Source organism: Cavia porcellus, unplaced genomic scaffold, assembly GCF_034190915.1.
Source record: "Cavia porcellus strain 051 isolate PalLab524CR breed Dunkin Hartley unplaced genomic scaffold, mCavPor4.1 scaffold_13, whole genome shotgun sequence".
In the NCBI taxonomy this organism is placed as follows: domain Eukaryota; kingdom Metazoa; phylum Chordata; class Mammalia; order Rodentia; family Caviidae; genus Cavia; species Cavia porcellus.
Genome location: NW_026947496.1, coordinates 36,770,000 through 36,787,534, shown reverse-complemented (window position 1 = coordinate 36,787,534; position 17,535 = coordinate 36,770,000). Strand labels below are relative to the sequence as shown.

Sequence of the window (17,535 nt, the reverse complement as noted above, 5' to 3'; positions counted from 1 at the left end):
GGGAAAGATAACCATGGTTGTGTTTATTATCCCATGTAGAGTTTGCAAAAAAAAAAAATTCTGTGAAATGCTATTTGTTGCAAACAAAAGTATTTGTGAACTGAGATATAATTGTATTAAATAAGTTAGTTGTAAGATAGCACGTTAACAGATTATGGTTCTTAAAGATATTTAGGAGACATGATTTCAAGCTCTGGGGGCAAAGGGGGATATCTATATAATACTCAAAGTTCTGGTCCCGAAGGGTATAGCATAGAGTTGAGAGTGAAGGGAATAAAATTTGAAAGTGTCATAGGTATTTAGATAGCTCAGTGGGAACTAACATTCACTGTAAAAGTCAACAGTAAAATTAACAAATGAAATCTGGAGACGGTGGCTTTCAGCTGAAAGTGATCTTGTTTTCACTATATTTGAATATATACTTGTGCCCCAGGATTCCTTTCCAAAGGCTCTTTGATAAACAGACAGATCATTCATGAAAAGGGATATAATAATGTTCTTAATTTGGGGAAAAACCTAAAGTTAGCACAATTAATGACTTTTATTTATTTAGCAATTTCTTTTAACATATACACAAGTTAAAGTATGCTCTGCTCAACTAAAAATCTAACTGGAGATGCGTATGAATTTGCATCTCGGTTTCCTTTTCTTGTAAAGATATATTTTTAGTTTAGCCTTTTGGTTTTTAAGAGATGGAATGATGGACGGAGCTGATTAATCATGTTTACACATAGGGAATGCTCTGAATTAAACACACTGGTATTTGGGTAACTTCCTTAAACACTGGTCCTTTCAGCTACAGACTCATCTAATCTCAGCACTCTTTCTGTGGTGGTGATGAAGGAGGCTTACGTTGTCAGTGAAAACGACTCCTAGTTTCCACATCTGATACTTCACATCAATGGAGTTCAGTCTGGAATGACAGTAAATAAATAAGTAAATAACTAGCAGAATGTGTAGATATGCATATTAATCAAAGACCATGAGCTTGTGACAGAGGCTGCCCACATGCGTTCATCTTCAGGGGCAAGACTGGAAGCCTACCCAGGGGACTCCTTTCCACCCCATGTGTCCAAAGATCTGTAGGGAGCTCCTCTCAGTATATAAACCACTGCTCTGTGAGTTTATTTTTTAGTGGGGTGCTGGAAAGCAACAAAAGACACCACCCCCATTATCTTCATCTTTCTTTTCCTATATTAAGTACTAGCTAAATCCACTTTGTAATTGACATTTATTCCTGGAAGCTGTACTAAATTAGCCAATATGTACAATTCTAAGGTTACCTCAATTGTTTTTGTTATACACCTACAATTGTATTTGTGCAGAATGATGTTGGTCAACTGTAAAATTTATTTTACAACTATGCTTATTTTAATTGTGAAAGAGTATTTTTACATGGTTGTTTGCTTTTGTCTTTAGAAACCTCACCTTCTCTGTTCAGGTTTCTAACAGTGAAGAATGTAATCCTGTCCCCTGGTTTCCTCAGTGGTTTCGACAGACTTCCCCTTATTGTTATTTCCACTCTGTTTGCAGCTGTTTGGGGTCACCTTGTGAGTGTGTGTTTGTATGTGTGTGTTCGTGTGTATGGGTCTCCATCATGGTCTGTGATTACCTTACCAACAAGCATATCACATACATTAAATTCCTCTCAATAAATATACACTGAATGTATTAATCTGATCATGAATATTCATGCTCTTTGCAAACTGAAGATACATACATTACAATATACTTGTTAATTCTCATTACTTTCAGGACTCATCATTGATTTGTGGTATAGAAATTATAATCATTTAGTCAGTCTTTCAATATTCTGATTCTAGGTAACTGACATGCTAAGCCAGAAAAAGATACTGTATGGTATAATGGGGTAGTATTGTTTCCAAAAGGACTCCTTTAGACTTAGTGTTGTAGTATTTATTTCCTTAATATTTTCCTTTGATTAGGATAACCTTAAATTAGAAGTTTCAGGACAAGTAGTTGTTAATCAAAGGTGATGTTTTAAGAGATTTTTTTTGCAGAAGGATGAAGTTTCCTTTACCTTAGCTCAGGCTTTTTGCTTAAAACACAAAACAAAACAAAAAAAACATGCCTGGCATGGCCGTGGGAGTGTCTCAGTATGCTCCCCAGGTTGACATGAACTCATGGGCTCAAGAGATTCTCCAGGCCAACCTTCCCAGTGCTGTATCTACAGGTATGTATCACTGCATTCAGCTCTATTTTTTAAAGAAATAAAGCTGTCTCTGAGCTATAATTACTTTTATTATTATAGTAGCCTCTTAAAAATTCCTTGGACATTAACAATGGTTCCAATACAAGAATAAATTTTCTTAAGTAAAAAACAGAAAGTTGGAAATGATATGAGAGTGAATTATTTTCCACAAAACTAATTTAAAGCAAAATAAAGATTTATACCAGGATGTCTGAATCTTATAGTTTTTTACTTTGTTTTAAAGATACTTTTTATTATTAGTTGCTTTTGATCTCTATCATCTGTTAGGCTGATGATGTGCTACCATCATCAGTAGCTCCATTTCTTTTGGTAGGACACAAGAGTCTCTTCTAGTGAGAGTGGTAGCCATGCTTGGCCCAAGCTGACCCCATCCCCAGAACAGCTATGGCTGATACTGGCTAATCAGGACTCAGTTTTCCTCTGGCCACAGGCCTTGGATAAAGGGTAAGCTATAAGCCACAAGCTGGGGACTTCTGCTAGATTGTTTTGATAAATGAGCTGCTGCTTTTGCCTCATAATGGCACCATGAATCACAAAGCCCTTCTGGCTGCCAAAGCCTTCTACCTCCAGGAAGGAAGCTAGCCACTTTCTTAAATTGATGTGTACCAGGCTTCATGGATTTGACAATTAAACAAATACATGAATCTCCTTTTATCTGGATATTCACTTTAAGACAGCATTTATGATAGATGTGGTGGCACATGTCTATAATATCAGAACTTTGGGAGGGTGAGGCAGGAGGATCACAATTTTGAGCCAGCCTGGGCAACCCAGCAACTTAGTAAGACCCTGTCTCAAAAGAAAACAAAAAAAAAAGGTTAAAAATGACGATCAAAAGGTGGGGATGTAGCACAATGTGAAGACACTGGCTTTCTAAATGCTTAGGAGTCTACAGCCACACCACCCTGAATGGGCCTGACCTTGGCTAAATGCTTTAGAGACAGTCTATGTATTTGCATATGATAAACAGATATATATGTGTACTTATATCACATAAATTTATGTGTGTGAGAGACAGACACACAGAGACAATGAGAAAGACACAGGGACAGAGAGAGAAAGGGATGGAGGGAAGGAGGAGGTGATAGCTATGTGAAGCACAGACTCAATCTCAGGAGAATCAAATCCAACTGGTTTATATCCTTCTAGTTATAACAGCATTCACTGGAAATTCTATGTAAAAAGTATTTCATTTTGAATAAGCTTCCAAGAAAGAAATAGTATAGTATTTGTAGCATAGTAAGACTTTTCTACTTTAAAAAAGATATAGTAACTATAACAAAAGGATATGAACTTTGAATATTTTAAGAAAAATATAACCAGTTGTAGTTTCTATAACAAAGACAAGAAGAAACAGAAAACACCTCAGAAACTTCTCAAACAAGAAGAAACAAAAAACATTTATATGTTGTATTTTTTCATGTTTTATGTGATTTTACAGGGCATTTAAGGGTGGAAAAGACAATTTAAATTAAGAATAAGAATATTATTTTTCCTTGTGCTCTGTATAAATAAAAAAATCTCTTCAAAAATTAATAGGAAAAAAGCCAGCTATTTCATAGATCTAAATACTCAAATATGTGGAAATTGACTTATTTTTCAGTAATGAGGATTGAATCCAGAGCCTTTTTCATCCTCAGCCTTTCTCCTTCCTTCCCTTCTTATTTATTTTTGAAACAGCCTTGCTAAATTGCCTAGGCTGGGCTCCAACTCATAATCTTTTTGTCTAGGGCTCCCAGAATGCTTGGATTATTGGTGTGTTCCACCACACACTCTGTTTTGTGGATCTGGCTCTTCCTCTGATAGCAAAGTATAGGAAATCCCACAAGTTCAAAAATATACTTATTTTCTCCTTTTTCCTCCCAGCTCTTGGTCTGCTGGAGAAACCAGAAATGGCACTCACACAGCCGACAGGGAACTGTCCTTCTTGGGCTTCTTCTTCTCTCTGGCATCACTAAAGTCCAGTGCTGCTTTGTCCATGCCCAGCAACTCGCTGATTCTGTCTCGGCCATAGAACTCTCCATATTTATCCATTACCTGGAGCAGGGAAAGAGCAGTTTATTGGCATCAATGAGCAACACCATGTATGTATGTATACCAGTGTCTAATTATATGAATACTTTTTCTATTTGCCATATTTTAAAAATCACTTAAAGTCCAGTTTATGGGCCATCTTCCACAATCACATTGTTTACAGCTAATCAGATTACAGCATTTTAAATAATACACATCTGAGGAACAAAATTTCTCCTTCCAGAGTGGGAGCCATATACAAAGAAGATGAAGGACTGCAGTAAAACAGTAAAAAGTGGAAATGGAAGCAAAATGGCCATCACCAAATTTGTATTCTGTGGCAGGGATTCTGCTTTATTGCATGAGATTGTCATACCTTTAAGTTTTAACCTTTATTTCACATGGCTGTCATAATATTCAAGTTGTACATTATTAGCATCCCGTTTTGTTACAAAGAAACTGTCTTACACAGCTAACATTACATGACTAAAAAGCTGCTAAACTTAGCAAGAGATGAGATTGGCAACATCCAGGTAATGACTGAGTCTTCAACCGATGGTCTTCTGCTAGTCCTTGCATCCCACCAAGCTGGACATCACAGGAATGGCATCACAACTTCTTGGTCTCAATTTCAACCCCACAATTTTGCAACCAAAGTCTCTGTCCCACTTCTCTCCCTTTGGTTTCCTGATTCCAGGAATCCTTCAAAAGCTCCCAGACCTGCAATTTTGTCACCATCCATCTCTGTCCTCACGTTAATTCACTGTCATCTACCCTTGAAGCAGCACTTAATTAGTGAAAGCAAAGGAAAATGACTTCATCCAGTGGGCGTTTCTGGCCATTTGTATGTTTGGTACGCTGAGGTGCTACAATTCGCTATGAAATAGTGTGCTGCCTGAGTTATTCTGGCAGTTAGGATAGTTCAAAAGATAAGAAAGGAGCTGCAAAAAATGGCAGGTTGCAATATACAAGTATATTTCATGTATTTCACACATGTATTTCATCCCAGAAAAACAGGGAAACCTGTGTTACAGAAGTGACCCTTGATCCTTGAGCCAGAAGGTTAACATCAGAGCCATAGTAATTTCAGAGTCATTGCTGAATCAAGTGTTCTCCCTATCACACTCCAAGGTAGCCAGAAACAGAAGGATAAGGCCTTGTGTTTTTAAAAAATCTTTAACGCTATAAAAAGAAAGTAAAAATAGCCTTTAGCCAACTTAGATAACCTAGACAATTTCAAAGAAAATCCTTACCAAGCTTTGTTACTGTTATGAACTGAGCATGTTGATTCAGCTGAGTCTGAAAATGGGCGGATGAAACGATGTTTATTTATTTTGGAGCTACAGAGTATGAATTCTGTGCTATTCTTAAAATTCATATTTAGTGCACTTGGAAAATATCATTGGAAATAACTTGGAAATTGTCACCTGAAAATAACATTAGCAGGCAGACAAAGCACCCCTCAATATCTCACTCTGTATCTAAACCATATCAAACTCAAACCAGAATTGCACAATAAGAAAAAAAAAATAGCAAACTGATTCCTTCTAAGAAGGATTACCTTTCTTTTAACAAATTTATCCCAGTAGTTGTTGGGAAATGACCTAAAAAATACAATGACAGAGAAGTAATATATTATTCTTTTAAAATGATAAATGATATCACCTTGAAATAAATAAAATACTTGAAATAACATATAAACATTTCCATCCACAAAGGACAATGAATTAGGTTATCATCTTATTGCTTAATTTTTCATTGTCCCAGTTACATTAAACATTATTTTAAACATTAATATATAAATGTATTCACATAAATCATACTAAAATTATGGGTAGATATTTTAATGAACAATCATACTTATTAATAAATACTAGGTTATATTCATCACTTGTTTATAATATCAACACAAATTAGTCAATGGTCTTTAAAAATTAAAATATCTAGAAATCAATCATTGTTTTTTCAAATGAAAATAAAAAGTCTTATTCCCATCAACTATTTTCCAAGAAACTGTCAGTAGAGCACTAATCCTTGACACTTGTATCTTGATTAACATACAGAATTTACTAAAAGGGATCAACTTTAGTAGGTTAAGTATTAATGTGTAGAATTGCTAAACAAAACATTTGGCATTTAGAGTAAACATACATATACAGTGTATAAATAAATCAGTATCTTTGGAAAACTAGGAACCTACTAAAAACTGTAACTTTTTAAACAATAAGCCAAGCTAATCATAATCACTGGAAAATATTTTACTCTCAAGTAGTGTAAACTACTCAGAAAGGATTATATCATTAATCCTTCTTATGGTAGGAAATTGTGTAGTGTGATAGATTTATACCTAAAACAGCAACTAGGAGACTAGATCTTGAATTCATAAGACTAAATGATTGAAGAGAAAGAGATTTAGTACTTCTGTAGTATACTTTATATCCTGTTACAACATTTAGCTAGCTTTATATACAGTGGCCTACTGGTTTAACTGAAAGTTTAGAACTCAGACACATAAAGGAGTAAAATTTAATATTTGTATCTTTAATGGTACAACTCTTTCCTTAGTGATTAATTTAGGCTTCCTCTGCTTTGAGGTGAGAAAACACTGCTGCTACAGCTTACATCCCTCCTGCCACATGCTTCCCTGAGCAGTGAGCCACAGAACCGACTCCAATCACAGTATAGAAACAGCCCCAAAGCCCTTCATGAATAAAGATCTCAAGAACAGAGAGGACAAATAGAGAGCATCCCTTAGGAGGCTAACAGTGTCTACTTTAGGTTTTCTTGGCTGAATATGTAACTCATATTTATTTGTGCTGAACTTTTGACAAATTTGCCAGAACTTCAGCAAAGTATTTTTATGTTTTGAAATTTTGGAGTGCAGAAATGTCATTTATAATTCATCACTCACTGTGTGTTGATTACGAGTCTATCCCACTGGCCTTTAATATCATCTTCTGAAGGTTGCTCTGTAATATAAAGCCCATCAAATTCCAATTTTCGTGCTACTTCCTTTTCTCGCTTGAAAATAACCAATGGGACCTGCAGATGAAAAATAAACACACTAAAATTAGTTTAGACTTAATGGCATCTCCTGTGGTCACTATCTTTACAAAACAGCTTTAGAAAAGAAATAGTTCCCATATATTTCCAGGAAGGTAAAAATCGAGCAAAAATGAATCAGCTACACTGAAGTAGAAAGTAGCATCTAAAAAGTTTTGGAAAACCACAACACAGAGGAAATACATATGCATATGTTTTAAACACATAGCAAATTAACAGATAATTTCATTAATATCACCTAAATAATAAAGAGATAAGCATTAGACTGTCACATATATATATATATATATTCTGTCACATATATATATGACTGTCATATATATATATGTCACATATATGTATTATGTATCAATGTGGATGAACATAGAAATCTAGCAATCTTGTTAATATTTCAAAATATGTGTTTCTAAAAATATAGTTTATTTGAAAATCCCTAACAATTCCATGCTCAGCAGGCCCAACACACATTATTTGGGGAAACAATTTTTCTACTTTAGCAAAAATTTCTCAGTTTGCTAAGCTGTCTCCAGAACGTATGGATTCTCTTTTCATGTGGACCAACTGTACACAGGCATAGCCAGATGGGAGATGCAGGCATTCTGGAAGCATCCCAGGAATATATACCTTATAAAACAAGGTGAAGAAAAGGGAATTAAATTGCTTGAAAGGACATTTAACACCCTAGTCATTTATCCTGGGTCCTGAATTCTCAAGTTTTTTGGACCCTTTACTACCAGAGGCAAAGGACAGCAAAATAAAGGAACCACAAATGACAAGCAGCCTTGCTAGGAAGAGACAAAAAGGTTTGCCAAGTAATGTGCAGCTGTAAGCACTCTGAGGGACTATCTTAAATTCTGTTCACCAAATTTTATTGTTCCCTTGGCAGAGCTTTAAGGATAAAGCTGTATGATTTTCTAGGTAAAGTGCCACAAGCCATAAAGCATTTCTGCCAAGGATGGCACTAGATACTTATCTAGTAACAGATCAAAATGACACATGCATGTTTTTCTAAGTCCTAACATACGTCTCTATGAGAAACAGTGGGAGATAAACTCATTTCTGCTGTGGGGTCAAGTTATGGGTGTGAATAATTATCAACAGAAGAGAGAAAGCCACAATACGAATTCCCTTCCTAGTGCAGTCTGCAGTGAATGGCAGGCCAGTGTAGATACAGAAAGGCCAGACCAGAACACCATGAAAGGGTATCTCGGCTTCAGTGACAAATGTCTATGACCAAACCTTGCTGATTTGTACAATAGTCCAGCTTTGCCCTCCACTTCATCCTGCTTCCTCCTTTGGCCTATAGGTATGGATTCATGGGACATTTCCAAATAAAATTCAGGTGCATAATTTCCGGTTCAGAATCAGCTTCCCTGAAATTCTAATCTCTTAACACACATACACACATGTGCACACGCATGTGGTTTGCTCACACACACCTTCACACACATGCACAGATGTATGCAGATGCCTTGGTGCCTTACTATCTTACTTTCAAACAGTAGTAGCCAATGATGCAGAAGAAGGAAATGACTGTGTGCAGAATAGCTAAGATACGCAATGTGGGCTCCATGTAGCCGCTGCTCTCCTCCAGCACGTAGTGAACGGCAATGATTCTATGAGAGCTGCTGTCCAGGCTGGTGGTCACCTTGGCACTTTCGCTAGGGCTTCGAGTGGGCAGCTCTTTTCCTTCAGCCACAGAAGCAGTGGAGACCTGATTCAAACCATGTAAAGGGTAGTCAGTTTCTGCATCTAAGATATCATCTAAGATGCATCTAAGATAACAAAAAAACAAGGACAACACCACCTTTTTAGCCAAGAGTTGGATGTGAAGTCATTTCATGATGAAAAGACTAAGAACAAAGGCCAAGAGGGCAGCTTTTCAAGCATCAAAGGCAAGTAATAAATAGGTTTCTAAAGTTCATTCTAATCCAACTGAATTATAAGGATTCTATCAGAGGCAAGAAAAAAAATAGGTTGCTGACATGGCAATTATCAGAAGAATTCAACACAGGTTACATCACACTCAGATGGAATTACAAGTAAGGTATTTGGCTGAATTAAATGGGGCCACTGTGGACAAACCTTCAGCCAAATCTAATACTCACAGCTGAGTTATTTCTCATTGATTTTGAAGGAGCAAATCCATCCTGCCTTCCAGGGTATCAACGATACACCTGGGCGTCAGTTTTTCTCTTTCATTAAAATGCAACTTAGAATACAGTTAGATGTGCTCCTTAGTAGGTTTGAGAAATGTGTATATGCACTTCAGTCTACTTGTATTTTTATATTGCTTGTTGAGACACTAAATGTACTCACCTTGTAAAAGAGCAAGATGAAATTGATTGCAAATGCGACAAATAAGGCCAACATTCTCATGTTGTAAAAGTTGCGAGCAAAATAGTTCTGAAGGTGAAAAAAGTTATGAGGTCACTGAGTCAACACACTTGAAATTTTTAGAAAATTTAAATAAAGCATTTACTCAGTTACCCTAAACTATAGGTTGGTAGCCTATATGTTCAGCATTAATCTTGGTGCTACAGACACACACAGAAGGAGAAAGATTTTGCAACCACAGAGAAATCAGGTAACAAAGAAGTACACTGAAAGCCAAGCAAAACAAAACAAAGCTAAACAACAACAACAAAAACACCTGGTTAAGGGCTGATGGAATGGGATGGTATTTTGGAGAGGTGTTCAGGTGAGGACTGTCCAGGAGGGAAGCTTGCACAGAGTGGACTCCTGGAGCAATTCAGGCTCTGAATGCCTGGGGAAGACTGTGCTGAGTCAGGAGCAACAAGGGCAGCCCTGAATCCAGAGCAATGTTGTTGTCAGTGAGGAATTGTGTAAACAAAGTGCCACAGACGTGTAAGAAGAGGTCAGACAGGTGGGCAGGAATCAGGGTTTTGAAGACTTCTGATGACAGTTCACACTATTACACTACAGTGGTTTATGACCTCTGAAACAGACAATGACCGTGAGGGTCACTGCCCTGCCTGGTATGAAGGCAGTACCCAGCACTTCCTAAATGTGCTGCTGATGAGCCTACGGCAAATGTGTTATTTTTCTTTGTGGACATAAGACATTAATGTATGAGTGGTTTTATCTAAACTAAAACTTCAGTATTCAGGTTAACTGCAGTGTTTGTACTTTGCAATTAAAAAAAAAGTTTCAGGTTGCAGGTTGGCTCACTCATCTCTAAAAGTTTCAACATCACTGACTTAAACACTACTATAGAAACAGTTTTCTTATTGGTAATGTTCAGAGAACAATGGAAGCCACCTCATAATTTTGCTTTGAGGAGTAAATGAGTTAATATAGAACGATATCTTTTAATCTTATTATATTCATTGTTATAAAAGATTACATATTGTTAAATTATAATTATTATTTTACTATAGGGTCAATGGGAAGCTAATGGAGAATTTGAAGAGGACATGATGTAACTGGATTATGATATACAAAGATTTCTCCAGCCCTCTATGTGGAAAATAGGTCATGGGGGTGGGGGTAGAGAATGGGGACCACTTAAGAGTTCTTACAGGAATGCAGGAAGAGGTGATATTGGTGTGGGTGACTTAGACTCAGTGGCAGCTGTGAAGATGACAAGAATCTGGCCTACTCTGGATGCATTTGGAAAGAAACACTGAGAATTATTGTGCAATTATATTTGAGGTAAGAGAAAAGGATTCAAAGGTGATAACTTTCAGATTTCGAGGCTGAGTGCTAAGTAAATGTTTGGTACCATTTACTGAGTTGGGAAAATAACATCATCAATAACAACAAAATAACCTAGAGGAAGTGGGTTTAAGGAAATAGAGACTATGGGGAAGTCAAGTGTTTGTTTTGGTCATAAATGGGCAATATGTATGAAGTATTCAGGCAGAAACACACGGCTTTAGCATCATGAAGCCACATCAAAGGAACAATATCCCTCTGTGTTCACATCCCACCTCTGTTGGTGCCAACTCCCCACAGGGAGCCCTGTCTGCTGCCACAGCTAATTGCACAAAGGCTGGCCACTACACCCATGTGAGCCAGTCATGCTGCTTCTCCTCAGAAGGTAGGACAAAGCCACCGGGCCTGAGTTAGCCGACCCTGATTATTTGAGCAGGATGGGGTAAGGGATCAGGATTTGAGCAATGGAGCAAGGGAGATGGGGTCTTGTGGCAGCATGATTAGTCCTGAGCATGCAAGTTGGTGAGCAGGGACAATCAACTGCAAAAACAAGCAAGAAAATGCGGAGCTCTTCAGGGACAAGAGAACATGTGGAGCCCAGAGAGAGATGGAAGTAAAACTTCAACTGCTTAATTAATACAACTGTAGTTAAACACACTCTTCAGGAACCCATGAGACTACTGCTAGGTGTTGGGGAATCCTTTCAACCTGTATATTGAAACAGCTATGTCTGCTACATTGCACCCACTGTGGGATATCACATTAATGATTATCCAGAGCTGTCTCTGAAATATTTATGTGCAGTGTGCTTTGCAGTAAATGATATTAGAAAATAAAGAATTTGGGGAACAGTTCTGCCAAAATGTATACATAAAGAAGTCTTATCTCTTTTCATTCCTTTATTTTTTATTTGTCTCTACTTAAAGAGTAACTTTGAAATGTCATCAATGGAAAGTTGGTGAAGAATATTTTTTAACTGGACTTTTTCCTACACAAAAAGAGGACACTTGAGAGGTACAGACTAAACCAGTTAGAACTTTACTATTAATTACTTAACCCCTAGAAAGCATGTTTTGTCTTAAGCTTCTTCAAGGCCTCTTAATATGTGTACTTAGGCACCCTCAAGATTTTTAGGGGAAACACTGAGAGCAGGGCACTGGCAGTCACTAAATCAAAGGATTTTGGGTAGTGTGAACATGTGCAGAGGTCACGTGTTAAACAATAGGCAGTTATGGACCGAAGACATTCACTGTGAAAAAATAAACACACTAAGATGGGCGGATAAAACACACAGTATCCACAGGTTCTATATCCATGAATTCAACCAGTTGTGGACAGAAAATCTTTCCGTCAAACTGCCTCCATTCTAAACATCTCTCCCCTTACCTTTATTTGCTAAACAATGTAGTATAACAATTTATTCCATATCATCTACATTGTACTAGATTTTATAAGTAATCTAGAGATAATTTAAAGTCTATAAAAGGATGTGGATGGGTTCTATGTAAATAATCATTTCATTTTATAACAGGGACTTGAGCATCTACAGATTTTGGTGTGGAAGCAGGTCCTGGGACCAAGCTCTCCAAATAATGACAGACACCTGTGTCTGCAGGACTAAATGGCTGGCTATGAGATTTCTCTTCAAGAGTAGGTCAATAAATATTTACTAAGTCTGAGTTATTATTGTCTCACAATAAATCAGAAACATTTATTTTAAATCATCTTACTAGGAGTTTCTGTTGATAAGCAATGATTTTCTTCCAGAATGCTGACTCAGGAACTTCAGGTTCTCCATATCTGTGTGTGTGAAGCTGCCTTAATTTCTGTTTACCCTTGTCTTCTTTGGCTTTCTCTTCTTTCTCTCCATCTTCTCCCCTATGGAAGCAAATGAATAAAGCACAAGATATCCAGAAATTAAAGAACCAAATAGGAGCTGCACAAAGATAAACAAGTGAACAAACACTTCATGTCAGAGTCATTTTTGAAAACTAACTTCTCTTCCAATGAATGATACTATTCTGAATTTTAGACCAAATGGCGGGATTTCCTTGATGGTCACAATTCTTAATAGGTGTATAATTCTTTAAGTTCACATCTAGATTTTTTCAAGCTTGAAAAGTCTTTATGTTCATATCCAGCACCTCTCTTTTAATTGTGCAATAAAAGCATGTAACTATAGAAGAGAATAACAACAAAGATTTTTGTTTTAACTTTCCTACATTCCATATTTTAAGATAGGGTTTTATGTTTGACTTTTAATATTGTCTAAATATTGATATTTAACATCAAAGGGCTGAGGATACTAATACATTATCAGAGGTTGTGTACATGCCTGCAATCCATGTGGTACACGTGGTACATGCCTGGGAGGCTAAGGCAGAAGGATCACAAATCCTATTCCAGCCTCCTCTAGTTGGTGATTTGGCAAGACACTGCCTCAAAAATAAAAGATATAAAGGCCTGCAGATGTAGCTCTGTATGAAAGCCCTGAATTCAGTCCTTGTGCTACCAAAACAAAAAAATACAAATATCATTTATTAAATAAAGTGTATTAATTTTAGTGTAAGTGCTCATTATATTTTTATGAGTTCCAAATAGTAATGAAATTAAAAGGACTGAAATTTTATACCTGGAAGTCTTTAAGTTAAAAATATCAATCCCTTCTGAAAGTAAAGTTACATATACATCACACACATATACATACCTGGTCTTATCCTGTGTATGTATTAATATATCAATATAGAAATGTATTAATATAGAAAACCAAGCCCTTTGATGTTAAATTTCAATATTTAGACAATATTAAAAGTCGAACATAAGTACAACTTATAATATATATATATATATATATATATTACTTAATATTTAACCCTTAAGAGGTATAGATTCTCCTCTTTATCTGTCATTTTTATGGCTATTTGTGCAACAGATTCAACAATGAATGATCTATGATAATGGCAGTGCCAAGAATAAGCAATGAAAAAGAAAATCTAAAAATAAACGAAAAGAATAAGATGTAGCCTTAAACTTTCATTTCTTTCTCCAATTTTTCAAAATGTTCATTTAATGGTCCATACATTTAGAGAAAGATACAGGTTTCAATTATTAACAAAGCCAGGGATAGGACAGAATTGCATTTTGTTCTTTATTTTCTCCTGCTACATTTATAATTGTGCTCTATATCATTATGCCTGCTCATAAAAATAAAGATTCCTGGGCCCCACCATCACACATGGTAAGTTAGAATTTTGGAGTCAGACCAAAAGAACCCACATTTTTAACAAACACCCCAAGTGATTCTCTAAATCTGGCCCTGGAACTGCCATTTGAGGAATATGATACCACAGGATCCTTGGACACCTTACTTAGAATGCCTGTTTCCATCCTTCTCCAAAAGAGTGGAAATGCATGTACAGTCTTAAAGACAGAATTCAGTCATCATTTAAAGAGAACTCATGGAGTCATTAGAATCCTCTGTGCTGTGAAAGGATCATATAGATGGAACCCTCACAGGACAAAGAGGAAGAAGAGAGTGGCATTCGGCCCAGCAGTGCATGTCACTTATCCTTGTTGTGGGCTGAGGCCCTGGCACTACCATCTCTCCACTGAGGAACCTGGTTGTATCCTGTGGCTCCTTTGCTGGATGAAATGCTCCCTTATAGCTTCCAAAGAGAGGACAAGAAATGGAGACTTTCTGAACCAGAGGGACACAATACAGAAACTGCACATACTCGGCCTTCTCAGGTTCAGATTTGGTTTCCTCTTTTTCTTCCTTTTCTTCTTCTTTTGTCTTCTGTTCCTTGAAGGAGTCAGTGGGGAAAGAAAAGCGGGGTTATACATCACTTTTGACCATGTTCAGGAAGCCATGTGACCATATGCCAGACCCTGACCAAGACAGGACATCCTCTTGCTTACAACGAGAGGGAAGAGTCATGTGAGCAGTGCATTCCACTGCTCCAAATGCTCTGCTACTTTTCTACAAGGCATAAACTTTCCAGGGGCATCCTTTCTGCTTTCTTTTCTCATTTAAGAAGTATCCTATAGTTTATCCACATCCACAAATCCTCTTTCAAGGCCAATTTAAGTCCTACCTCTTAATCCCCATTTAACTACTTTAACCCATACTGGTGTTTGCATTTTTTTCAACAGATGTAAACTCTCATGTCCACTGACTCTCCTATTTAACACTTAGTAATTTCCTAGGTTCCTCACATGAGTTAGACCTTCCCCCGCCACATAAGTTGTTTATCACTTCTTATCTATAATTCTCTATGGCCCCAAAGTTGTCAAACACACAGTAAACACTAACAACTATTCCTGGGCAGCTGGCTGAACAGAACCATCATTAAGGTAAATTCTTAAGCTTCTACCTTGGTAAGATAATTTAATAATTTGTAAGGAATCTTAATTGAGCTGGGAATGTAGTTCAGAAATATAGCACTTGTCTTCAACCCCCAGCACTGCAAACAAACAAACAAACAAAAAACCCAAAAAACTTACAAGAGTAAGCTTGTGTTCTTTGTTTAACAAAAAGCCACTCCTTTCCAGAAGTTTATGTCTTTAATACTCTTTTGTCACCAGCTCAAAGCCTGGCCCATTTGTTTTACAGACTTAAAGCCTACAGAGAGAGCCAACTTCAAGATACATTACCTGGAACTTTTCTTGCACCTCTGGGATGGGGACGGGGTTGGACATCAGGTCACCGAGGCCAGCATTGGGATTATGAGGGATGAGTTTGTACTGCCCTCCCTCTCTCTTCAGGTCCAAGCCAAATATGTCTGAGAGCAGGTCACTTTCTTCTGCCAGCTCCTTCAGATCAGTCAGGTCTTCCGAGGGCAGCGGAGTCTCCATGGGCTTCCTCTCTCCCTCTTCCCCATCTCCACGCACCTCATCCTGAGTGGGGTCTGGCATATTGGCCAGAAGTTCTGCCACTTTGATCTTTTTAGCACCTTCCACCAGGCTTCCCCCCAACAGCAGGCTGCAAACAATTCGGAAAAAGCCTCTACAGACGCTGGCCACAAAGTGCAAGAGGGTCACGAAAACACTCCAGTAGGAAGAGAAGAAAGCTGTGACCATGTCCTTCATGGTCATCTTCTTCATCTTCTTCATCTGCTTCTTCAGGCTCTTCAGACTGAGCATCCGCATGAGGGTCAGGATGTTGTACCTGAGGGCAAGTAGGGCTGACCTGACTGTAAGGATGGAGAAGAAACCCATTCGGGGCCCTTGCTCTTCAAGCCGCTCTTTCTCGCTCTCCTCTTTATTTGTGGACCTCTCATTGAGGTCTGACTCTGAGATCTGGGCAGCCAGCTGCATCTCGAAGATGGTGTCCTCACAGAAGTTCACAAACAGTTCCATTTTCTCCTTCTCCCCACCCTCATTGACCACGTCGAATATGAACTGCCTCTTGGACTCCTTGACCTGGGGCTTCTCCCACTGGGTCCGACTGGATTCACTGATCTCAAAGTACACCCTCTCGATGCGCTTGGCACTTCCCATGATTTCGATGCGGCCCAGGAAGGGCTGGAAATAATTGAGCACACTTTCTGCCAGCTCCAAGAATGTCTGCAGGCGGGTGTCATTGGGCATGTGCTCAGAGAGGTTTGTCAGCAGGACTGCAACATTGAAGCCAATGTCTTTTGCAGGCTCGTGGAACCGTTTGACAAACTCTTCATAATCCAGAGTCTCATTTTCATCGGTCTCCGCACAAGACAAGAGAAACTCGGTTTCTGACTGTGTGTAGTGCTTGTGGCTCTCCATGGCTTTATGGAAGTCCCTCTTGGAAATGACTCCCTTGCCATCTGGGTCATACTCTTTAAATGTGTCAGAAGATGTCAAGTCCTTGAGTTTCAAGAACATGTCAAAAAATTTGAGAATCATCTCCACATTATTGGAAGATTCCACAAGCATATCAACCATCTGTTTGCCAATGGTTCCATTCACAACATTACCTGGTGATAAAACAATTGCATTTGTTCAAAATAAGCATTCTTATGAAACTATTTGATCTACTGAGAAAATAATGTAGATCTGTAATAAAAAAAAATCAAGGCTATCTCTTTTCTTATCTCACAATGTATGATGTCTTGGGAAAAGATGAATGACAATTTGTAAACTGCAGATTTTAAAAGTGATTCCACATGCAAAACCATATTCACAAAGTGATTAGTGACTCACATAAAACAGTGTCTGAAGGAAAGCTGACTTTTCTTACCTCAGATTAATAAAATAAATAACATGTTTTAGACAAGGAAATGGGAGCCAATAGTTTAAAAATCACTATCAAAGAAATACTTGAATTAATGTTATACATGTTAGGCAGGAACTTTTTATTAATTCTAATTTTGTAAATGAGGTAACTGAGCTTTACCAAGCACATTTATAGTATGCTCTTTGAGACATGATTATTAAAGGCTAACATCAAGACTAAGCAAGTTATGTAATCCTTTGACTCACAGTGGAAAGTGCCTTCCTATAGCTTTTCCTAATCCAGAGTGTCAGTGGTAGAAAAGGCCAGGTTCCTGGATATCTTAAGAAAATTAAATATG

The 17,535-nt window shown here is 37.6% G+C and overlaps 1 protein-coding gene across 6 annotated transcripts in view; it reads right to left on the bottom strand.

Annotated features, from left to right (window-relative positions):
* Window positions 1–17,535, bottom strand: part of Ryr2 (ryanodine receptor 2) — a 659,796-nt gene that overhangs the window by 24,987 nt on the left and 617,274 nt on the right. For 5 of the 6 annotated variants that reach the window (XM_063260102.1, XM_063260105.1, XM_063260106.1 and 2 more), the window contains 9 exons: window positions 15,641–16,938; window positions 14,722–14,789; window positions 12,718–12,865; window positions 9,629–9,715; window positions 8,802–9,023; window positions 7,158–7,288; window positions 5,808–5,850; window positions 4,137–4,270; window positions 853–913 (listed from right to left, as the gene is read on the bottom strand). In XM_063260102.1, coding sequence (XP_063116172.1) covers window positions 853–913; window positions 4,137–4,270; window positions 5,808–5,850; window positions 7,158–7,288; window positions 8,802–9,023; window positions 9,629–9,715; window positions 12,718–12,865; window positions 14,722–14,789; window positions 15,641–16,938 — 2,192 coding nt within the window. The remainder of the gene's footprint in view (window positions 1–852; window positions 914–4,136; window positions 4,271–5,807; window positions 5,851–7,157; window positions 7,289–8,801; window positions 9,024–9,628; window positions 9,716–12,717; window positions 12,866–14,721; window positions 14,790–15,640; window positions 16,939–17,535) is intronic. The other variant, XM_063260104.1, reaches the window with a different exon arrangement.